Source organism: Megalopta genalis, chromosome 3 (genome assembly GCF_051020955.1).
Source record: "Megalopta genalis isolate 19385.01 chromosome 3, iyMegGena1_principal, whole genome shotgun sequence".
Taxonomy (NCBI): domain Eukaryota; kingdom Metazoa; phylum Arthropoda; class Insecta; order Hymenoptera; family Halictidae; genus Megalopta; species Megalopta genalis.
Window position 1 is genome coordinate 6230889 of NC_135015.1, and position 25227 is coordinate 6256115.

Genomic DNA, 25227 nt, shown 5'->3' on the forward strand with positions numbered 1-25227 from the left:
TTAATGTTTGTACATAATAAGAAAGATAAGACAAAAATTTGAGCGAGAAAAATGAGTTCGAGGATCCGTCATGGTCACGTGTGCTAGTATCTAGACCTGGGGTGTCAAACTCGCGGCCCGAGATGAACATTTTTGCGGCCCAGTCAATATATCCGACGCAAAGTAAAAATAAAATAGAAATGTGAATTAGAAATTTTGAAAGTAATCTCGGCCAATAAAATATCTCCCGAAATAGGAAAGATAGTATCAGAGAAGAGATTTCAAGTATCAGGTCGTAAACAATAATTTAACGTTATATATGTGTTTATTACAATGTACTAGTCGAAATAAAAATATTTGTTTCTATGAACATTGATTTTTTTTGCGGCTCACCTAAAGTTAAGCATTGTTTATTTGGCCTAAGTTAGCTTTTGAGTTTGACACCTCTGATCTAGACGAAGTAGAATCGATGACCTAATTCTAACACCCGATTTCCACTCAATAGTACGCGCCGTTCATTAATGTTCAAATCCATTTCTCTCGACAACAATGTTTTAAATAAAAGATTGTATTCCATATTTTCGACGTATTTCTTAATGCAGGGTCACCTCTTTCCGGAATGTATGTACCACCAGTTATGTGATTGTTTGTATAGACAGTATAGCGTGTCAATGTTTAAATAACACACAGTTTTTACTCTTCTTATTTTGCATTACAATTTAATTCTGATGTTTCAGGTTAGAATATGACATTCTTAATTTCGCCTGAAGTATTTGAATTCAATTATTGAAATTGTAAAAATGTATCGATTGAGACGTCAGCTGAGTTTGATTATAATCACACATAAATGAATGAATCCACTGAATCGATTCAGAAACACTTTTACGTTTACAAGAATGATTAACAAGAAAGCTGAAAGATTTAATTAGAATTTCTTTTTATTCAACCATGAAATATTAATGTTCAGAATTTTTGTTAGACATTCAGTAATAAGGTAAGACGTTCATTTTAATATGGCAAGAAGACATATCTGCTTATTATCTCTGCTGCAGCAGGAGGTTGGGAAACTATGTCTGACTACCACGGATTCATTCTACTTATTCCATTGGAGTCACTCAACCGTAGCATAACGATCTGCAACGCTACGTCACTTATGTTACAATAAATTCACTATTTACAAAATCGATGTTTAGAGTTCTCGAATATACACTGCTAATATAAACTGCCAAGCAAGGAGATTTTTCCTTGCAAAATCGCCGAAGCAATTTCAAAATCACACGTCGCACAGATGATCACTTTTCCCGTCGCAATAATTTCTGATAAGACAGTGTCATCGCTGCGCAGACAATATCAGCATCATAGAGAAATATTAGACACAAACTGCCCGGTAGATGATGGCACGCGCTATCACCGAAAACGTAAGAAAGGGAGCGGGAGTCCGTCGAAAGAACGATCCCGGGATTCCGGCGTTTTAATTAGCGGCAGGATGAAAAAAGGAGACCGGCAAACCGGCTAAGTGAGGGCGAGCGTGGTTGGCCGCCGGCGGGATTAATAAATTAGCCGTAAGGTTTTAAACCGGGTGGCCGGCGCCTAAGCTCCGAGAGAGAGAGAGAGAGAGAGAGAGAGAAAGGAAAAAAGAGAGAACAGAGGGGCAGATAATGGTTCCGGTCAACAAAATGAATACCGGCACGCGCTGTTCTTTCCGGATCTCTGAATAGACTTGTAACGAGTCGGTCGGACCTCTCCGTCCTCCCCGTTTCCACGGCGGCAAGGCCCTCGTCTCTTTTCCCTATGGGAGCCCGTGGCGGGTCAGAGGGAAAAGAGGAAAAAGCGGATCCAAGGGGTGAGAACGAGGATGAGCACGGGCCGCCGCCGAGGGTGAGGCCGTGGCCGAGTGTGTAATTGTGTTATTTTGTTGCCATTTCACGTGAGGGTCACCGCGGGAGGGCCAGAGGTGTACATAAACACCAGGATTGTTTTATTCATTCGGCCCGGTGACCGTGCGACGCGTGCCGAGTTCCTCTTTCCCTCCTCTTCACTATTATCCGTTGGATTTGTTCTCTCGTCGCGACCACCTGCCTCCGAATCGCGGAAACTCTCGCGAAGAATGGAGATCGAAACCTTCGGTCGAAATCGCCTACGCCGCAGCTCAGAAATAGGGTCGCGGTTATTTTAATCACCCTATACCGCAACCTTTCGCGGTGTTCTTTGTAATTTATCGACGAAGAAACGGGCAAGTGAGGTTTCTTCGACTTTCCCTGGTATTTTTACGCACCCCCGTGCTCTTCTGAGGGTGTAAAGCTTAACGCCGGCACATTCAGCTGAGAGATCGAGTTGTTTATTTATTCTTCGAAGAACGTATTTCTCAAATAGCCAGTCATACTGATTGCTTTCGAGGATGAAGCGACGAATTATTGAGAATCATTGCCGAATAGTACGCGATCGGACGGAAGCCGCTGCGAAGATAGCCTAACAGCCGACCACTTCTCGGACTTGGGCAGAAGGAGTCTAAAAAAAAAAGAGTAAGCGGCTCAGGGAACAATCACGAGGCACGTATTTACACGGGGCGGCGCGCGCCCTTAACGCGAGGGTAGAAGCCCCTGCGCGCGAGTAAAGGTCCTTTTTATGCGTGCGGTCGCAAAGGCAGCGTAAAATTGAGTTACAGGGCAGTTTATTTTTTTATTAGCCAGGCCAACCCTGCCTGCCGCGCGGCGGTTTCAACGCGGAAAGGGTGGTGTTTGCGGCCGACGGATTTCCCGATAGCGGTTTTATGGCGTGTCAACACGCTCTTACGCGGCCGGGTGTGTTCGCGCGCGCGTCCGACAGAAAGGGAAAATAAAAAAGCCCTAGGGCGGAAGGGAGAAAGGGCGACACGCGCGGTGCACGCGAGCCGAAGTCTAAATCGAAAGGATCAGGAGCGAGCCGCGAAGCGGCGCGGAGCGGAGCAAAGCGGAGAACGAGCCCGCCGATTAAAGCCACGACTCCGCCCGGGGTCCGGCCAGGCCTGTACCGCCGTCACGCTTGTAAGTATGCGATTAATCGTGGCCACTTATCGCGGGCCTGCGTTTATTCGCCGAGATTTCCGTGGAGGTGAATTGCCCGAGCTATCGCAGCCCGGAGATCTTTTAATAATCGACCGCGCCGCGAGATTGACAGCACTCGGCGACGAACATTCTTGAAAATATAATCAATCCTGATAATGGAACTTTCTGTTTGCGCAATTGTCACGAAAATGTTCTACCGACTGCTGGAAATACTTTTATAAACTCGGAGGCCAGAAAGTTTCTCCTCGATGTACGAAAATTTTAACCAGCGAGGATTAACTCCTGATTTTTGTTTCATTTTTCTTTGGTTTTTCTCTCGGGTTTTGTTTCCTTTTTGTGGTACGCGATGGCGAGACAGCTTTGGAATATTACGATGTTCGAAGATCGTCGAAGAATACTGGCACAACGCGGCGCGGCGTTTCCCTCTACGCGTCTATCCGCGCCAATTCACTTCAGGAATGTTCATCTCCGCAGGTTCACCCAGAGAAAACGCTAAGGGGATAATGAGGACAGGCAGCAGAGCCGCACGGTGGTAATAAGGTAGCGTGGCGCGGCCGGGATGCTAGTCACGTTTCTAGCTGCTGACAGCTGCGGCTTATACGTATGACGTGGTATCAACCCCAAATTTCCCCGCCTAAGCACATCGTGTCATCGCTGCCCTAAGACCTCGGAATGCACTCGAACTCCCACCTGTCACACCACGCAATACATTCCGCCACGAGGCAGACGACAGTTCTTCTCGAACCTTTCTTCCTTCCACCGGAACGAGTCCTCTCGTTCGTCATTATCGAAGCAAAATCAGATATCAAATCTTCTACTATAAACGGTAACGGTGTCTTTTAATGATTGCTGAGAGACGTGTTTTGCATGTTGAGTTTGATATACAGAATGTGAACAATACGTCCGAAATATATTTCAGACAATCGCGTAAGAGAAGCAAGTAAACTATTGAGATTCCAATCAATTTTGCGATTTGATAAGGAGAATGTCAGAAAAACGATATTTGAATTAGACAAGAATAGCAGATTGATCCTTATTATCTCATAATAATAAGGAGCAGAAGTTCTTCGAGAGTCCTTCCAGCACTAAATTGTGAATGAACGAAACTAATTCTTTTTGCAATGTTCCTGCGATATGATTAACATTCCCGTCCTTATTGTCTAGCACAATTACCTACAGAAGTTTGGAAGTTCTTTAGACACTGAGTAATAATAATAAGAGGAAGTAAATTCTTAAATTGGTAAATGCTTTTGTGAAACGTAAAATGTTTTATATAATTATGCTAAATGAAAGAAAAGTGTCACTTGGGACAGACTCGAATGAAACTAAGAGAAAAGTGAACTTCCAAATAATCGAAACACTCTGGCAATACGAAAAAATATCATTTTCCAGAAAGGAAATTCCAGAGAAGACTAAAATGAATGTCATCGATGTGTATCATGGGAAACTCGACCGCCAGTAAGTTTCTATGTGCCCCGCTCTAGAGCCTGAACGGCAGTTCCTCGATCGAGCAAACAGCGTCGACGCGATGGCAGAACCGAGGACAGGCTAGCTATAGCGTAGGATATGGAGAATAACTTTACTTTGAGAGACCTTGATTTCACCATTTGAGTCATCGCCCCTCGCTTCGTAATTATTGATTTTCCGCGCTACCCTAACTGCCCTAACTTCATAGAGAAAGTAAGAGAGAGAGGGAGAGAGACAGAGAAAGAGAGAGAGTGTGACAGTGAACAGCAGAGCAAGAGCAGAGGAGAATGCGCGAGATTGAGAGGGAGACAAAAAAAGAGAGCACGTGGGAGAGTCGAAAACGCTTTTGTTCCCCTCTCGGAGGGGACAGCGCAGGAATGGTAACCCTACCAGCCCTTATCAATGACTGCGCGAGTATCTTAAACGGTTCTCTGTCCGCGTTCGAGGGAGGTCGACCGATTTTAGGGGCAGCCCGTATTTGCTGTCGTTAAAGTCTCGGACGCGAGTCGAATAGGTTTCGAGGGACCGAATCCCCGAGACCGGACGTACGCCGGACGCGGCGAATGGTTGAAATTCCAGAAACGTCGGGGCTCGTACGATAAGACATTGGAATTCTCACCTCTGCTGAGACTGGACGGAGACATGGACATTCCCGGCCTGCTTCCGTCAAAGGTACCAGGCCTCTCCGGCATTTTCATGACATTCTCTTGCTGACCTGATCCACTTCCAGACAATACGTCGGTGCCACTCGCCGGGCTGGACGTGGTCGTGCTGGTCGAGACAGCGGTGATACTGATACTGGTCACATTGCTACCGTTCCCGTTACCGCTGGGATTCGCGTTACTACTCGCGCTACCACTATTGCTGCTGCCGGCGCTCTTGGCAGCGACGTTGCTGCCACAGTTCCCGGCGTTCCCGCTCCCGTTCCCATTAGCCCCATTCGTCGAGGTACCGTTCGTGGTGCTACAACTGGTCACGGCGGTCACACTGACCACTCCCTCTCTAGCTATGTCCTGAATTGCACTAGCCGCCCTGGAGCCTACCCCGGCCGGTTGGAGGATCGTGTACTGTTTCGAAGAGTCGGGACTCGTCACTGCCGGGAGAGGACCCGTAGGACTCTTGGACCCGGGTACCGAACTCGGCGGGACCTCCCGCCTCGTCACGTGATGGACCTCTTCTTTCGAAGACTTTAGCTGCAGCAACGAAACCGTGGAGGGATGCTTGTCCTCGGAAGAGGTTGACATACCGGTAACAGGTTGCGGTGTAGGCATCGTGGGTCCTGGACCGGGCGTCGGGTAACCAACGAACGTGGCTGCTGCCGGGTAAGGGCCGATGGGTGGAATTGCTGCGGAAGGCACGGCCACCGATGGCGTTCCGCGGCCAGTGGCCTTCGAGTGGTCCGTGTTGGGTGGCCTGAATGCCGACGTGGCCGAGAACGGGGAATTCGTCGGAGGAGACGACGAGGATGGGCTGGAGGTAGCTATCGGCAGACCCTTCATGTTGCTTTCACTGTACTGTCTGTGGTAATTCGCGTAAAGTTGGTGATGGTGCTGTTGTCTCGCGGCGTTCTGCGGCGACTGGCCGTTCCTACACGTCCGGTCCCTGTCCCTGTCGTTCATCTTGTCCCTGTCCACGTCATCTTTGTCGGTGGTCGGATCCGACATGTCGATCTCAAGCTCGTTCGACGAATCGTCTACTAACTCGTTGAAATCGGGAGGATCGTACCTGGAGTACTTGTCCGGCTGTCGACCTTGAGGATCCACGTGTCCGCCCACCAGACTTCTGTCATTCCGTTCCTTGCTCGACAACGATCTCACTGGCACCGGTCGGATCTTGCCTGGTTCGTTCACGTTGTTTATTTGACCCGCACTATCGCTGTCCGATTTCATGAAACTGTCCAGGTCCTTCTTCGCTTTCAACGAGAGTTGCTGTTGCTTGATGCAGTCCTGTTGCTTCAGCTGCTGTTGGGACTTTCGGTCCTGCTGACCTCGGAACGTTATCACGTCCTTTAGGGAGCAGCCGGCCTCGTTGCTGGTCGTCGACGAATTCGAGACCGAGGACGGCGACAGCTTCGGGTTATCCTTCTTCTCCTCGAACAGGTTCTCGAAATTCGACTCATACTTGTCCTCATCCGAGTTGCCTCTCTGATACAGGGATCCTCTCGGACCGGGCCAACTTCCGGACAGGCTTTTCAACGCCGCCTCGGTTTCTCTGATTAGAGTCTCGTCGTCTTCAGGTTCTTCCGAGTGCTTGGTCGACTTTCTCGCCGGACTGCCAGAGTTCGGAGCGTTGAACGCCCGTTTCTTTTGCGGCAACGGTATGCTCTTGCTGAGCTCGGTAGCTTCGAGCGATTTCCTGGTCTCCTCGTCACGCACGCTTTTCCTCCTTCGTTTCGCAGCAGCATCAGCTGTCTCCATTTCTTGCAGTATGGTAGCTTGCGCACACTTCTTGTTGTTTAGTGGTTGCTGAAACTGCGGGGGTTGTTGCTGTTGTTGTTGTTGTTGTTGTTGTTGTTGTTGTTGTTGTTGCTGCTGCTGTGGCGGCGGTTGCTTAGGATTCGGGCTGACAGACTCTGCTTCCAGCTTCCGTTTTTTAAGATGAGCCATCGCATTCTGGCCACCCGGCACGCTGGTCAGTTCCACCCTGGAACACAAAAATTCCAGAGGATCAGGAAATCTGCTCTCTCATCGGATGCCACGGATTTTTTTTTTGTTTTTTTTTATGTGTGCAAGCTTGTCGCTCGAAGTCGGCCGCGATTTAACGATACTTTCGAAGTTCGTGGCTAAAGCTCGGCGGTTTCTGTCAGCTCCAAACGATCTATATATCTCGGACCATGCCGACTAGTAATCCGACTTCTCCGACGGTTTAGTCTCGAACTGTTTTTGCGCACTCGAAAGCCTAAGGGACTGCTTTGTGTGTGTTTTCAAGAAACTTCACCTGAACGCTGTAGAGGGCCGCCTAGGGCCATCGCCCCGAATCCTGGGACCGCCCGTTCCATCCAGAGTCGAGACGATTCCAGTGTGTCACCAGTTGGAAGAACAACCGTCGCTCTGCGATTCTCTCTCTCTCTCTCTCTCTCAATCTCTCTCTTTCGCTCTCTCTCGCTCTCTCTCTCTCTCTTTCTCTCTCTTCCTTGATCGGCACACTTCGTGGTTTCGGAATAAAACTCGCCTCGGCACACGGTCTTGCACTATTGCGTGCTGCGTGATACGCACGCGCGCGCGTGTTCACGCGTCAGTCACGCGTGCACGCCAAGTCGCCGATACGTATGGACGAACTTTTGCGTCGCCACGGGGTGCGCGTCGAGCCCTTTCCAGACAGGGTGCTCGCGAGCTACTGTGCTATGTTTAAGTCCGTTCGGGGGTGGCGATCTTCCGTTCCCAAAAGAGGGGATGAAGGCTTGCGCGAGCAGCCGGCAGCTTCTGCTTCGCCGCGAAAAGTGGGGGCGGGTTCTGCGCACTGTCCACCCCTTTCAGCTTAGCTGGAACGCGATTCCCAGCCTCTCAGCACGTCCCCTTACTCACCTCACCTTGCCGAGCCAACCACCCCACCCCCGACCCCCGTTCGCGTCCCTCGACCCCCTACCCCCGCCGATGGCAGAGGAGGGAACACGGCCCCCGGATGCACACCGACCCAGTCAGTGTGTTGGGGATATGTGTGCCGTACACCTTCGTCGTCTCACACTCGCCCATGTCTTAACTTCCACCGCCCCCATTCCACCACCTTCACCTACGTGTACCTGTGCTACCTGGTTCTCTTTGCTACCTTAAGAGTCCTAGCAACGCTGGTTCCCGGCCAGATCTCTCTCTCTCTCTCTCTCCCTCTCCCACTCTTTTTTATTTTTTACCTCAGCTTCGCTCGGCTCCGCTTCGATTCTGTGTCGTGTAACGAGCAGCCTCAAATTAATTCAGCATTAACGGCAACCTTCGAGGCGATGCTTTGCCCGGCGTCGTTCTCTATTTACTACGCACGGAACGCTGAACACAAGGGTCTGTGCAGTTTTACTGGAAACTACTGCATTGATCTCTCTATGGTGTACCGGACTTTTTGCATCTCCTATGACCGGAGCCTAAAGAACTTCGCAACGAAATCAGTTTCTGATTGATATTGCCTTCACTTGTCTATCGCGTGGTAGATTTTGTATGTCAGTCAGGTGACCGTGATCATGGCTACGTTTCTCTTAGATTGAAAAAGATGGCTTGGTAGAAGTTAGTGTATTATATGATCGAGATTGATCTAGATATTCTAGCTGCCTGAAGAATAGAGTTCACGGCGTTTTATCAGGAGATTGTTTCCTGAAAGTTAGCGCCCTGAACCGTCCAGGTTCAACAAGATATTCTACATATTCGGCAAGTATTTTTCATACGCGTTTTCAGCAGCCTTTAAAATTTGATTATGCTGTTGCATCAGTTCGTTCCAAAGATTCGTTTCGTCTTCGTCTGATACGTGTAATGCGAATTTCGTATGTGATGTAACTCAACTACATGAAAATGACGTTAGGAAATGAACTTTTGCAGCAATCTAACGCAGTAGTTCTGCGGTCTATTTTTTTGCGGGCGGGAAAGACGGTTTTCAATCGCGAGACGCCACTCGTCTGTACGTACGGTTTAGAGCGATAGCGAGGTCCTCCGGCTAGAATTAGATAAACCGGGTTCCAAGAGGCGGCGCGCAGGAAGAAGAAGAAGAGCAGGATCAGCGTCAGCGCTTAGCGGAGCTTCCAAGGATCTCGGGAGTGAGGGGGCTTTCCTTAAACCCTAAACCCACCTCAGACCACGAGAGCTCGGAGTTTAGAGCAACGAACTCCTAGAAAGGACTGCGGGAAGAGAATGTGGTCCCGACTAAAATCGGAACTTAAATCGCACCGGCGTAGCGGCTTAAGACATTATCACTTTTCTTCGGCGGCCAGTTCGCTCGTTGGTCCGGCTACGGCAGCGTGGTCTGCTAGTCGATTTCCTGCAGCAGCAGAAAGAGAGGTTCGGATGGGAGCAAGGAACAGCTTGAATCCCTTCCAGTTAGGGATCAATGCTTCCTCGTCCACCCTCCAATTACGTGTCATCCCTTATGGCCTGTGGGGAATAATTAGAAAGCAGCCCTTCGCCAGGCCCCGAGTGCCTGCGCTCGTCGACGTATCGTGAAAAGATTAGTTTCGTTTTCGTCCCGTTTACGACGCCGCTGCTGTTAAAGTCTCTGCTTCGTCCTGTGACTTCGAGGACTCTTTCATTCGCTGGAAATCCGAAGTTGCGGAACGTTGCGCGAAGATGTAAGTTGTGCGTTAGTTTCTTGTCTTCTTCAACATCGTGTCCCATCGATCTTGGTTTTAAAAAAGACGATCAGATTTAACTCTGAGGAAAGAAGTTTTCAAATCACGACTCGAACACTCTTGGTTGTTTTGGGTTCATTTCCTTATGCTGTTGGAGCACTGCTGTGGACTTGGAGAGCATCTCGGTCAAACATCAGGTTGCCGAGTCTGCATCGGCAGATAACAGTCCGCTCTCTCGGCGGGCGCGATGATCTCGACACCTCAAAATCCGCACTCGTCAATTAATTAGCAAGTGCCATTCGCAGCGGAGGCAATGGTTACCCAGGAACACCGAGCTGCACAGCGGACGATGGTGCCTCCACTGAAGGGATTAGAGTATTAGGCGACGTCACGTCACCAGAGTCTAAAGGAGCCACCTTGGAACTGTGCTCTTAGAGATAGCCAAACTTACACACCCCCTGCTTTACCGATGGTTCTTTACTCACCCTCTCGCTCCTCCTCACTTTCTCATCCCTGCCGTCTGTCTCGTCTTCATTCCCTTCTTTCGTTCTCCCTCTTTCCCCCCTTTTGGACTTTCTTTTTTGTTAATCTCTCGCCTTTCAGTACAGAAGATTTACTTATAAGATAAACATTATAAATAATCGGGAAGTACGTGATTTTACGACTTTTCTTCGAACCCAAATGAATCAGAATCATTTTCGTCACTTGTGTTCCGGCTGAACACCCGGCGAGGGTGTTCTCGGGAAAGGAACTCGTACATCTTTTTCTCGCCGACGTTCAAGGCTGGAAGGGCAGAATGCTGGATAATTTAGGGGTCTCTCACGCGTGGATAATGGGGAACTTGGCTAATGCACCCTACTTGGCACCACGTGGATTCGCGCGAGTTTTGCTCAGACTCTTTGCGTTACCCCTGACTCTTAATTCCTCGGGTCCGATTGCGAAACACTGTTTGTTCGATCCTCTTACTGGAAAATTAGCATGACGCAGACTCAATGTAAAATCAGTCATCAAACGGAAAGTGGGAAATTCAATTTTAACAAATTGGTCATCGCTGACGAAGCTTAACATCTCAACAGTGTGAACGTATGGATTTCTGAACAAACGTTTCAATAAATGTTAAATTTCCACCCTTTTCTCCTGTAAATATCCTCTTTCACAAATTTTTCAGCTTTTATGTCGCGACATTGTAATCCAAAGAGCCTAATTTAAGAAAGAAGAAATAATTGTTTCTTTAACCCTTTCGCTACGGCAGCTCCATCCGCCGAAGCACCGTCACCGAACGGAAACTCGCTCCGGAAATATGCACGGCGCGCGTGGTTTCTGTATATATGTTGTTCCAAGTCTTGAATAATAACTGTGCCGAATAAAATAATCGTTGCTCCGATGTAACAAGTATATTTACATTTTTAATTTGAAAAGACTCACGAAATTATAGGTAACATAGGTATTTGTATAATTACAAAGCCTAACGATTAAACGTTTACTATAATTGACAACGAGACGAAATTTATTAAAAGATAATAATATGTGAAAACTAATAATATGATTCTGTGCGATATATTTGAAAGCAAGGATCTATACAAAGGCCAACGTCGCAAACTTTGCACTCGTACCACGAATCCGTTCTTTTATCATTTTTGCTACAAATTACACATCCGCGTTTTCTGTGTACACTTCATTTCGATGCCGCATATATGCGGCCCTCGGCGCGAAAGGGTTAATGGCGCATAAATAGCTGGATGACGAAATTGTACGTCGCCGAAGAATATTTCAGGGAACAATGAGCGCGAACGGTGGACAGCAAGAACTCTTATTTGACGCACCAGGAATAGCGCATGGTATTGTCTGACCGTCGACGGTGGCATTCTACTGAACATGATTCCTGTCGGAGAAACCTAACGAATTGGCTTTATTTCGAAAGGGGATTGCCGTGATGCCGGCCAGTATTCTCTGTCTAGCGGCTTTCATGGCATCGGGGGCCGAGGGAAGATTTTAAAGCGGACTCGTGTCGTGGCATTAGCGCAAGTGGAGGAAGAACGCTGTGACTGGGACAGCTGCCGGGTTGGACATCAGTTCGCCGCTCGGCTCCCGGGAATAGCTCGTCCCTTTACTAACTATACGCCCTTACGTCAACCACTCCTCTCTCTTTCTTCTTTTTACTGTATCTCCCTCTTTCTCTCTTCCCTTTCTTTCGCTCCTTAAATTTTCGACGAGCGTACCCTCGCCTGGACTGACGTCTTAAACCAATCGAATTCTGATCAAATATTTAACGCTGCCGGGACCAACGCTTTAAGTGGCTCTTCCATCGCTGGACCCTGTTCCTTTCCGGAAAACACCTTACGTCGTTGCTCTGTCTCATCGAGTTCCTCTTTTCCAAGCCGTTCTAAGTGAGAAATATAGTCCCTTATTTTGGAAGTTTTAAGTGTTCCTCCTAGACTAGCTAAAACGATTTCAATGACCCTGTCTTGACCTTACATCTTCAACTACTTCATGGCGGATACTACTTTTTTCTAGAAATGATCGTGCTGTATTGTTTCCTCGAATATTGCCAATTTATATGCCGAATTTAGCGGCTCGTGTCGAGCAGAATTTGTATGCCGAATTTTGCCCGTTTCGCTCGAATTTAAATTCTTGGTTTAACGGTTGATAGACTACATTTGATACTTAACAAACGTGGTGCAGATTTGTGTTTGGTCGTGATTTTTTCGGATTCCTACCGCTTTCGGTGTTTATCCTGTTTTGTCGACTATGGTTGTGTTATATTGATCATCAGCTCGGTTCCGTCGTGATTGGTTATGTATGAAGTTGGGTGGTGATTCTCAATTGTTCTAATTGGTTTGTAGACGTGTTTGAAATCGTCTTATTTGGAGGGGTGGGAAATTTTCAGTGGAAGTAGCGTATAATTGTCTCATGTTGTGAACGTTACGAAGAGTCCTGCTGGACCTGAACTTGCTGTTTACGCTCTACGTCGCTGATATCAATAATTCGTTTTACGATTTTATCAATTTGACACCGAGGACCAGCAAAAATCCTCAGAAAAATGAGGATACGTTGACGGTTAGCTTAAAAATGATCATCGAGATTTCGGCCTAAAACATACAGTAATTTCTCCCTAATTCGCGCTCAGTTTGCTCACAGAAATGGACAATTTTGAAAGAGAAGATACGATTATTTGAGCCTTGCGTCTCGTGTTTATAGTTGTTGACCAAATCGTCCATTTTTTTGCGCGATCTGAGCGCGAATTAGGGAGAAATTATTGTATGTTCTAGGCCGAAATCTCGATGATCATTTTTAGAATTAGGGGGAATTTACTATAGTTAGTGTCCTGTCTAAAACCTAGAGTCTTTGAAATCTATTAACAGTCGCGGATCAACGGAACCGAACCAATGAAAACGTTTCGCTTTTTGTCTCTTTCAGCGTACGGCTATACGTCATGGGTCCCGGTTTCGAGACGTAATTAAAGAGAGCACAGAACAGCGTGACGCCTCGGGCCTGTCTGGGGTAAGGAGCGGGGCGAGATGGTCGGGGAAGAGGGTATGGGGTATAAGGGATGTGTTTTACCGAGGGATACTTATACCATCCCTACGCGGCACATATTTTCATATAACAAAACCATCTGCGTGCCGCGCATAACAAATTTCAACTGATTTATAGTGAGGCTGGGGTAGGCGGACGCAAATTTTCGCAGTTACGTCGACGCCGACGCTGCTCCGCCGTCAGAAGAAACCCTGGACCGGTCGGTGATTTCTTTTGCTAATTTATACCTATCCGATTCTTGTCCAGCACGACTCAGGTATTTCAAGATTTTTATAATGGTCTTAAATATATCTTAAATGTACGATCTTAAATATAAATATGTTTCATGTTTATTAAGGTACAGATTCCTTTAGTTAGTGATACTTCAAATGAAAGCAATAGTTTAAGTAGATTTGTTTTGTTCACAGCAATGTTTGAATGAAAATGGCAATTTAAAGTACCTTGGAGACCTTAAGGAGCATCAAATAAGTTTCAGAATCGCTTGCACATTAGTTGTACTTAAATTTGTTTGATTCTATCGTAATAAGAGAGTTCATAATACATTGTAGTAATATTAAAAGGTTCGCAATTTCTTCATTATTTCCTATATCAATGAATTGCAGTGAAAAGAAATTTAATTTTTGCTTTTAAAGTGCGTAAAATTCAAAATATACCTCGAACGAACAAACACCAAGAGAAGTAAACGAAGTGTAGTTGATTTCTCAATTAATACGAATATATGTTCTAACATAATTTGCGTATATCCCAGCGTTTCGATCGTTACACGCAAGAGAAATCGGAAAGGATGCCCCTTCAAGTTTTACAGTGATATCTGTGAGGAACGCGACCCTAAAGGGTTGCACGAGGGGGTTGCAAAGTCGGGTATGTACAGAGTAGGGCAGGGAGGGTTGGGGGGTTGTAAGAAGGGACCGTACTCTGACCAACCGACGACGGGCCGAGCCATTGGATCGATAATGTCATAGTGACAAGTACCAGCATGTGTATCCTTCTTATGCTCCCAGTCATATAAAATATATATGTACGAATATGTTCAAATTCTGCCTTGCAATTTTCTCTTTGGCAAAACTCTGCTTAACAAGAACAACCAAATAAAACCCTAGACTTGGACACACACCCCTTACATTGATAATCTGCCTATTTAATAATGTTACCGATCTGTTACCCCACTTTAAACATTCTAAACTAGACAAATTCATCCATTTCCTCTTTTAGACAGAGTTCAATTCTTTATTTAACAAAAATGATGTTAATGTCAGGGTTTGGTAAAATGACTTAGTACTTCTTCGCTTCAGTTTATAATCCTTTATCATTGCTAGATTAGGATACAATATGAATGACTTTAAAATTACGCTTGTATCGAAGGTGCAATTATCACTCGAAATCAGATAATGGGAACATTAATCCAAAATAAACTAAATTTACAAGTATTGAATTTGGTGTATTTTCTACGGGAGTAAGCAACTCATGATTGACAATTTCGCTGGTAGGAGATAAGACGAGCCGGATCGGTACTCGAAACGCGGTGAAAACTAACGCAAGCCGAAGAGTTCTTCGTGTAAAACGCGGCGGGGCAGTAAATCCTGAAACGAACCTGGAATAAACTGTCCGAGGTACGACCATAATAATATGCCTCCGTCGACGACGCCGCCGCCGCCGCCGCCAGATTGTTACGGCTTGTTGGAATTGCCTCTCCGAAAACCAGTCCGCTTCGAGGTGTTCTTGGATTACGATGCAATTTCTGGAGCCTCATGGGCTTGCACTGATGACGGCCCTTAAAACTCAAAAGCCCTTTCTGCCGGGCTTTCTCCAACGGAATTATGTGTAGCCGTGTGTGTCGATGAATTCGAACGATGCCCTCGGTTGTTTCCGGTGTCGCGAAAGTTTTTCGTCGGGCGCATCTCATGAATAAATGAATCCGTCATTTCGGCCCGGTCATAACTGCAGGTGCCCGACAATGTGCCCAGTTCTTTTTTCTTCCCGGCGACAATTGTTCTTCGATAATGAAACGCGAGCTCACGATTCGAAATCTGACGGATCGCATTCAGCGGCTCTAATTACTGCCGGCGTTCTTTGTACTTTTGTGAAATCGATCGCCGGATCGGTAATTTCGATGAAACATGGTCTCCCTTGGCTATAATTTCCCTCTCGACGGCTCTGTCTTCAGGCCATAAATACCCAGACTTCGGCAACTCTCTCATTTAGCGCCGCGAGGTGCTATACGTGCGTGTACACGGCCATAAAGTGCAAAAAATGGTCCCAGACCGTTTGTTACCGGGAGCAGTTGTAACGGAAGGGCACGTATCGGGTAACATGATTACAAATATATCATAACCGTCTTCGCCCTTTCTCCGGCAACGTTCCCGAAAGCGCCCGCCCGAAAGGAGCCTGTCCTTCGACACGCGATACACGTGCGTCGCCTGTCGATGCGGCTTTATCGCAGCAAATCACTGCCGGCCCGAAGAAATAAAGACAAAGGGTGCCGGAGGGGGGCCAGGGTAAGTGAAAAGGGCACGTAGCACATCCCTCTGCTAAATCGAATTGACACAGAACGGCTTCTTGTGTACGCTACCAACGAAACAGACGATACGCGGTACATTCGGGAATCGGAGACTCTGCACGTGGAATTTGGAAACAGTTTTTTAAAAACTTTCTATCCTTTTAAGATCAGAGCTCTCTGAAGTAATTGTAACTGGAAAATCGATCATTAATTACCTGTTGGGGATTTTTATGTACAAAAATTGAAGAAAGAAGAATCACTTAAATAGCACTTATACATTCGTACCTTTTTGCCACGAATGCATTAAATCTGCAGTTTATTTGTTAAATTATTTACGTGCTAGGCTCCAATAATACTAATAGAGTATGCGGACTAACAGGGTATTAGTGCCGGTAGCTGTGGAGTGACCGATTGCTGTATCTTCGGTTTGTTTTCGAGCGTAATTAACTTTATATTGATGGAATAACACTTTACAGTAAATACAGAAGTAATGTTGTTGCGTACTCTGTTAAGGAGAAATTCATGCATAAAATCACATGCAAGAATCTACATATAATCTACATGTACACGGGTCATGTAGAAAATTTTGCAGCGGATATATGTCTTTAATTACGGTTTACTTTTCACCCAACAATTAAATCTGAATGTCAAGTTCCAAATCCTTGGATCGATTTAAACGAAGCGAATCAAATACATAAAACAAGTTTCAATTAACTTCGACGATAAATTAAACTACCCTACACAGTAGTTACAGAGAACAAGTAATCATAATTGGCAGGATGCCCCAAAATTCCACGCAATTGATCAGATTATCCAGGAAAACCGATCACCTAATGAAACGTCATCGTTTGCTTCGGAAGAAGAAGATAATTCGTGCGAGAGCGAAACGAGACGATCCCAAACGAAGCGCCATAAGTTGGATCCAGCCGTATGGGGTTGAGGGGAGTCCACTAATATAAGAATATTATGGACAGGGCAGCAATCATCGTATCGTGGATCAGCGTTCCGGAAACTGCGACCGTTCTGCAGCCAGACAGCCAGATATCTCGGAATGTTTTACACCTCATTAGGCAACAATGTGTTGTTGCCAGGGTGAATTATATCGGGCATGAGACGCCCGTCAAGACAAATGGCTCGAACCGGAGGTAATTGTGGGCTTTTATTAGCTCTGGTTTCTCCTGTTGGCTGCAAATCGCGCAACGCGCTGGGTCGCAGACGCGGAGGCAGCAACACCAACCCTTCCAGCTCCTCATCTGTTTTCCTTCTCTCTATACGCCTGTCCTCGTTCGTCTTCGTCCTCCTCTCCGTCTCTCTCGATAACCGCTACGCGTGTTGCGCTCGCTGCCGCGTAATTACTCGCGTGGCAGTAATGTCGGAATGCGAATCTCGTCTCTGCCAGTCCTGTTGTGTCATCTTAGACGCTCTACTTGCTGTTGGGGACCTCCATCCGATCTTTCCTACCGTTTCTGGTCCCATTTTGATATCTAAGCAATTTGATCTACAGAGTAGATCCCAGAACTTCTGTTACACTTGAAAATGGGCGATTCTGAAGATAATTTGTTGTTACTTTTTCCTTAACGAAAATTATGGCTGCGGCTTCGTTAACGACTTATTTACGAAAAACATGGACCAATCGGAGGGTTAGCACGATTGATGCGTTCACGCGCGACATGTCATTGGGCGCGCCGGAATTCGTCTGCTGTACTCGCTTTTGTGCTGATTTCACTTTTTTAAATTAATAATTCGTTAACGAAGTCGAAACCATCATTTTTGCTAAGGAGAAAGTTATTTCAAATCACGTCACAAAAGATTTACCTTTTTCAGGATGTAACGAGAATTCCAAGATACTATGTATATTTGAGATCATGGCAATATATCAATTTATTGTTAAAACATCGTACAAGTTCAACTTGTGATTATCACAAAAACTAAAAGAGCTTATTTACACGTATGGGAAGGTGTTTAGATTGATGATCTTGACAACATATTCCAAGGTAACTAAAATCGAATGTGGCTCCATGAAATTACATATTGCCAATGTACGTGTTGCCATATTGCCAATTACATATTGACCAACATCGCTGTCTATAATTTTTCTGAGCACAAAGCGTTTCGAAGCAATCCCCTGCTTGTTCCAGAGCATTTATTTCCAGGGGAATAAACTTCCAACAAATTTCTTAGTCGCCGCAGACACCGGGTAAGCCGATGTTGGTGGATTCTGTACAGGTTTTGGGTTATTTGCGTGAAAGCGGCGAAGTGTAGCCGTGGACGTTGGTTAAAGTATGCCCGAACGGATCGGCAAGATTAATGTGGTCAGCGTGTTTCTTGAGATATTTCACATACTTGCAAGGTTAATTACTTACCCGCGAAAATTGTTGCGGTCAAGGCACCGCCTATGACCGGCACCGAAATATTCGTCGACTTCGCGCTCTTCAATTATCTTGCTCGTCAAAGCTTTGGCCACTTCGGCGGTCGAGATTCTAACCCGCAAAATATGCCCGAGCAGAAAGCCTCGTTATTCTGCTATGAATTTATTCCTTGAATTATTTATTTCGTACTGTAATTTTCTTTCTTCGTTCTAATTGTAGAAAAGTCCTTCTATAGAGTATTCTTCAAAGTTATAGAATGAACATACTTTGTGGTTTATAGAATCAAACATTTTCGTGTTAAACATCATTCGTTCGTCACTACGGCTTGTTCATTATTACTTGATTAAAGTTAATAAAACACCAAATTGGTTAATAGTAAAAAGTAAATACATGAAATGTAAAATTAGTAAAAAATTAGAAGTGGAAAGTAAATAGATGAAATAGTTGTAAGTAAGAAGTAAATACATGAAATACAAAATTAGTTAAAAGTTCAAAATAATAAGTAAATAGATGAAATACAAAATTGTAAAGACATTAGAATAGTATAAGAATAGTAATACAAAAGGAATACATCTTTACCTAGCTACTGTTCATTGCGATCGTTGCAGAAAATGTTTCTTTCGCACAAAAGTCCACAGCACATGATTAACGAAACGAAAATTGACTAAAAATTGCATCTAAGTGGTCCCACGCTTTTCGCGCAAGTTCAGAAATAAGAGAACTCGCGGAATAAAAGTGCGTTATGGTTTAACGATCCAGCTGTCGTGGCGTTTACCATAAATGCTGGCGATCGCCCGAAAGGAATAAAATTCTCTTTCATTTCTCATCCGTGCGAGCGAGTTCTCCCGGCCGAAATCGCAGTATTTTTTCGAGGGGGGACCGGGACATTCCGAAAGGTCGCATTTTCGCGAGAAGAGAGCCTGGTATCCACGCGTTATTACGCCTCTAGGAGGTACAACTCGCTCGAGGCATATGCGGGCCAAGCTTGTCCCCGTCCCTCTTTCGCTCGTAGTTTCGCCGTGGTTCATGTATTTATGCATTTCCACCCGGCCGTTGCTTCTTGACTAGACTCGACGCACACACGCCAACTACGGCATTGTGTGCCAGACGATTTACATGTATTGCTGCTCGATGATGTGCCGTAAAAGATGGCCGGTCGAGGGGCGAACGTGTAGTCGAGGAGATAGAGAATTGCTTTTAAATTAGCGACACGCAGTTTCTGTCGTTTTAATGTGATTTACCGGCGGCGATATGAATTATTACACCCGGGACAGTCGATTTCGCTTTGCGGATGATAGTCCGTTGATAGCACTTTCGTTGCCTGGATCTACCATTGGTACATTTCGTGGATTTTTGTTGCTCATGCAGATGCGGAAGATTCATTTCTAGATCCACACGTTATGCCAAGTCATTGATTAACTTTTATATTTAAATTAATAATGCAATAATTTCACAGCTTATCTAATTTCAAAAAAGATTAGAGCTTACTTATTTTGTTCAGTGTTTGCTCACAACGAATTTGTTGCGAATCGACAAATTCTTCAACGTTCTCATTATATTTCAAATAGACAGCTCACGTTTTGCAAAATTGTGCTGCGCAAATACTTCCATCCCAATTTCTCGATTATTACCAACTCGAAGAACCTCGCCTTCATCATCTAACAAGTATCGAGCAACCGTGGGGAAGATGATTAAATAAAATTGAATTTCCCCGGACGATGTGCACCGCTATAGACCGTTACAGTTTCGCGATTAATTGTTATACAGCGAACCATTAATTAGAGTATGCCTGCGCACCCAGTCCGTATTATCGCTGGTAATTTAATCGAGCACTAGGCGACTGCTATCGGGAAATTGTTATCCGAAATTCTCCAGGATAAATTGAAAGACGACGCTAATATTATGCACGCGCAAGTAATTTTCATACGGCGAGGTTTCTCTTTCGAGCAGGATGGATCCGTGGTCGCCTTTCATTATTCGGCCCGCCATATTTACTCATTGAATTCAATTCGGATTCACTTACGGTATGATTTACTCTGCGGAGGCGTACCTGAGGATGGTGATGGGAATTTATTGGAGACGGAGGTCGTCCCGAAAACGGGAAAGGAAGACGCAAACAGTAGCAAGGGGGTGGTGGATGTAGGGGAGAGGTCGAGAGGAGAGCCCGGCGAAAGGGACAACGGACAACGAAGGGAGAGGAAAGTAAAGGGCGAGTCCTTTTCTCATATTCTGTATCCCATATGGTCCCTCGTAAAAGTTACAAGAGCATCTTTTCAAAATTCAGATTTACCGTACCCTTTTGCCCGTCTCGCGTGTTTGGTCCCGTCTGTGCTCCAACATTAAACATTCTGCGGTTGTAATATTGTACAGTTGTTTGCGAGAACTTTCAGATAATTGTAATACCTAGAATTGAAAATTTTACAAGTGGCGATATTATCTCGCTGGTAATAGGGTAAATTTATCGATTATGAATCTTGAATGTCGCGTCAACTCTTCTTTGTTGCGTGTTTCTTTGCGTAAATTTGCATCTTTGAAGCGGTATTTTGTTATCTGTAGTTTCCCGTAGATTGTAAAAGAATACATATTTTAGTTTTCAAATGTATGTTTACTTTTAATAAAAGTATTTTATATTTATTTTTATTTCACGCAGGGCACTTTTATCCTATTTCTTCAGAAGGAATATTTTAGACTAGTTTTCCTTCTCTTGAATTTTACTGTAAGGTATCATCAATATGTTTGAAAAGGCAAGAGTTACTCCAGCATTCGTTTTTGCAACCTTCAGATTGCAATATAAATCGACTTCGAAGTTTGGCAGACAAAACTGGTCGTATAATAATGTGACTAACAAAGTTATTTTAAAAAGTATCTTTTATAATATTGTCTGACTAAACGAGATTCTTGTGGGAACTTTGGACAATAGATGTCCGTCTAGAGTTGTTCTATTGCTTTGAATACATGGCATAGAGCTTTATTAGCTTGGGATGCTGGATTTTTATTCAACCCCTGCTCGAATACAGCCATACACATCCATTCACCATAGTCGTCCTTTAAATCAAGGTAACAATAAGCACGGCCATTAACTGGACACGGCTAATCGATTCAGGAATATTTATTGTACATTCATCCCCTCTAATCGCTGTAGAAATCTCCGAATTTGCTGACTCTAGACTTCCTACGAAATCGTCAGCGTTCGACAATAGAAAATCTTGACAAACGCCGCAAATTTTGTAATCTTCTATCTTGAAAATAATCAACTATTTTTCATCGTTCTATATTTATTCGGAACATTAAAATGCCCGCTTTAAATGCAAAAAGAACGCAGCAATTTACGCGTAGACTGAAATCTGGTCGATCAACAGGGGGCTCGGAACGCCACAGGCCGAAGCGGTGCCAGAAGGGTGGTAAGGGGGCCTGGAAGAGAAGGGAAGGACACACCCCCCGCGAACTCGAACATGAATTAAAGTTTTAATTTCTCTAAATCACTGTTCGCCCTCGAGCGCTTTCCACCAGACGGTCCGTTACTTATAGCCTTTGCCCTTTTTACCGCCTCCTTTTTTGCCATTCGCCTCGATCTTACCACCGACCAACCCTCGCCAATCGGGAGAAATCGATATGCACTTATCCGATGACTCTTGAGACCCCTCTTTACCTTTTTTTTTTACCATGGGCATAACAGTCAGCCATCGTTCGCCCGATGAGATTTAAATATTTCAGGCCAAAATTATCTTTACCGCCGCCCGAGGACCATTTAGATTTATCCGATACACTGGAACCCATTTCACAGGAGGAATTCCGAATTAACCTCCCGGTTCGACTCGCGCGTTATAATTAAGTCGCTGCTGCGTAAGTGTCTACGTGTTTTGATCGACTTTTAAATGACTTAAAGGTGGGTTTACATATTGCTTTGAAATCATTAGTAAAATTCGTGTGTTAAACTCTTCATGAAGTTATGCGATTCTTATTGATTCGAATTTAAACAATGATTATCTGCGGTCAAACGTTTGAACAATGCATTCTGTCTGTCTATGCCTAGAAATTATTATGATTGAGATTATGTATGATCTGATGAAACTGTGCATGGAAAGATGTTTGAATCAGTGAAACAAAATGTGCTATCTGTTTTGGAATGTGATGGTACCCAGAATGGGATCAGTACATTTGCATAAAGATCCAAAGTTTGCACATTGCAACAAATCGCAAAAACGTGCGATATTAAAAACGTCTAATATCCTTTTTATATTTTTCATCTTTGGTTCCAGTTCCTTTTCGAGAAACGAAAGAAGCCTAACGGTGCTTGGGATGAAAATTACACGTTGACAAAATCTTTCTTGTAGAAAATTGCTTACTATTGGGTTGGCAACTAAGTAATTGCTGATTTCAGTTATAGATGTTTCTCACTCCCATTTTTATGATATCCGTAAATGTTATATTATAAAATTATTATTATTATTATTATGTTATTTTTTATTATCCGTGAATTTTAACAACTGGACAAATTGAATGCAGCGGTCAAGGAAGAGCGACCAGAATTGGTCAATCGTAAAGGTGTGATTTTCCAGCAGGACAATGCTAGGCCGCACACGTCTTTGTCCACTCGGCAAAAATTGATGGATATTGGTTGGCAATTGTTGTTACACTCACCATACAACCCTGATCTCGCGCCATCGGATTACCACATATTTCGATCCCTGGACAACTCCCTTCGTGGTAAAACTTTTAATGATGATGACGCTGTAAAATCTCACTTAACTCAGTTTTTGGCCGAAAGGATCAGACTTTCTACGAGCGTGGAATTTTCAAGTTGTCAGAGAGATGGCAAAAGGTCATCGAACGAAATGGAAAATACATTACAGATTAAACTTCATTCCAAGTAAAAAAAATTCTTTATTTCATTGAACAAATCGGCAATTACTTAGTTGCCTACCCAATAAAATATACACGTGAATGAAGGCTCAAAGTATTTATATAACAGAGGCTATTAAAAATGTGTAGAATTGAGAATCATTTTTTAAACTTCTTTTCCTTAGTTCAGTTGGTTTTCGAGAAATAAAAGGAGGCTAACAGAGCTCGGCCAGGGATGAGAATTGTAACGTGCAAACGTGCCATGATCGATATAAGAAAACGCCGATAACCGGATCAGAGTTTCGCGACCGATTCGCCCCTTTCCGCAGCGCGACAGCCCGAGACTGGGGGTTGTTCATTTAAAATCATGACGCCGAGCGTAGGGCGCAGTCACGGCGCGGCGGAGGCGTTAGTATTAACGTTAGGTGGCACCGGCCGGGCCATCTACAAGAACTTCGTACACCCCCTTACCACCGGTGACATATTGTTTCCATTCTGCTCCCGGGCTAAAGCGCAATAAAAAACTGGCATAAATATCAGCCCTCTCGGCGTCTCGCGGCACCCGATGCCATCCGAGCGGTGGCCCGCGACACCGTGATACTATGTAGCAAGAACCACCCACGACCCTAGATACCGGTGGTCTACAACTACGTGGAAACGTTCTTTCCCGCGCGAGAAACGCCGAGGACTAATTTGTCTGAGTGGCTTTTTCGACGCCGAGTAGAACGGCCGACGCGGATTGCTAGTCGAACCCCGATCTTGCCCTCGGTCGCCAATTGTTCCGCTAAGTACATATTTGCATTCCTGATAGCGTTTGAACAAGCCGATTTTCGGTCGTCGTTAACTAAGATACAATGGTTTTATTTAACATTCTGAATACCACTCTCATTTCAAAGAGGGAAATTATTTGTTTAAAATTAACCCTTTGAGGACGAGGATTTCTGGAAGTACAGAAAATTCTCCCTAATTGACGCCCAGATTGGGCACAAAAATGGACAAGTTGGGAAGGGGAGATGCGATTACTTGAACCTTGCGACTCGTTTTATAGTTGTTGGCAATCGGTAACTATAAAGACGAGCCGCTAGACTCGAATAATCGTATTTCCTCCTCTCAAATTGTCCATTTTTGTGTACAATCTGAGCGTCAATTAGGGAGAATTTGCTGAGAATATATCCCAAAGAGAATTGTATCATGTGCTAAAGGCTTAAATAATGGAAACAATTCGCAGTATATCTTGACGGTAAAGTTGTTTCGTTTTTCAAGAAACTTCTGTTTTAGAAGCGTGTTAAAAATGCAATCGATTCAGTATTTTGCCAATAAACATAGGACATCTACTAGCGTAAAAATTCAAAGTTACCAGAAAAATGTCAAAACGTTTTTCTTCTTTTTACTCTAAACACTGAAAATTCGTCTTTCATTTTCTCGCGAGAGAACGAAACGACTTTTCGAATAACTCAAATATGTGTTCAAATTGTATGCTCGCAATTTCTGGAATAGGATATGTAGTCCTCAAAGGATTAAAATGAATACTTGTGTTAATACATAAACCGAGAGGATTGAAAGTGTATTCAGTATTGTACACCTCAACTTTGGAACTCTAAGCTTGCTGGGTTCGCAGTCGAAGTATTAATATAATGAGCTATGAATGAAGCGAACGATGCTCATCAAAATTGATACTATTAAAAATTGTATGTTCAAAGACAGTTTGTAAAATGATCTTTCTCATGTACGAATTCAAGAATATAATATATTTATTGGTTGTCTTCTTCTCACAGTACTTTTAGTATGAAACCTTGGGCACTCGTTGAATGTTTTCGTTTATTTTCCGACCGCAACAGAAAAACGATTTTCAGACTTTAAATTAAATTTTACTTACAGCGTGACAGGTTCCTCAGGGCTCGAGGGTGAAACTGAGAGCGACATGGTGGCGGTTAGACATCGTGACGTTCCTGGCGATCTAACTCGATCGTTCACCTAAAACAGAAACGAAATTCTTAGTATATGTAGAGATAATAGATTCCAGAAATTATTCTATTTATCATTAAACAACGACGCACGCAAAATATAATAGAAAAAGACAGTAAAACAGTATACAATAATTCTCGTAATCGCACACCGTGTTCGTAAGCCGTGTTCGTTATATTATAATTCCGTATCGTTATCCGTATCGGAAACTATAAACAGTGACCAATGAGAGACGAAATCAGCTGGCGCGAGACAGCCGAGCCAATG

General features: G+C 44.5%; 1 protein-coding gene across 10 annotated transcripts in view; it reads right to left on the bottom strand.

Annotated features, from left to right (window-relative positions):
* The window catches only part of LOC143259003 (uncharacterized), a 416598-nt gene that overhangs the window by 33509 nt on the left and 357862 nt on the right, over positions 1–25227 (bottom strand). For 9 of the 10 annotated variants that reach the window (XM_076519703.1, XM_076519707.1, XM_076519706.1 and 6 more), the window contains 2 exons: positions 24872–24969; positions 5110–7133 (listed from right to left, as the gene is read on the bottom strand). In XM_076519703.1, the coding sequence (XP_076375818.1) occupies positions 5110–7133; positions 24872–24969 (2122 nt within the window). Of the gene's footprint in view, positions 1–5109; positions 7134–7427; positions 7836–24871; positions 24970–25227 lie in introns of those variants that run through there. The other variant, XM_076519709.1, reaches the window with a different exon arrangement.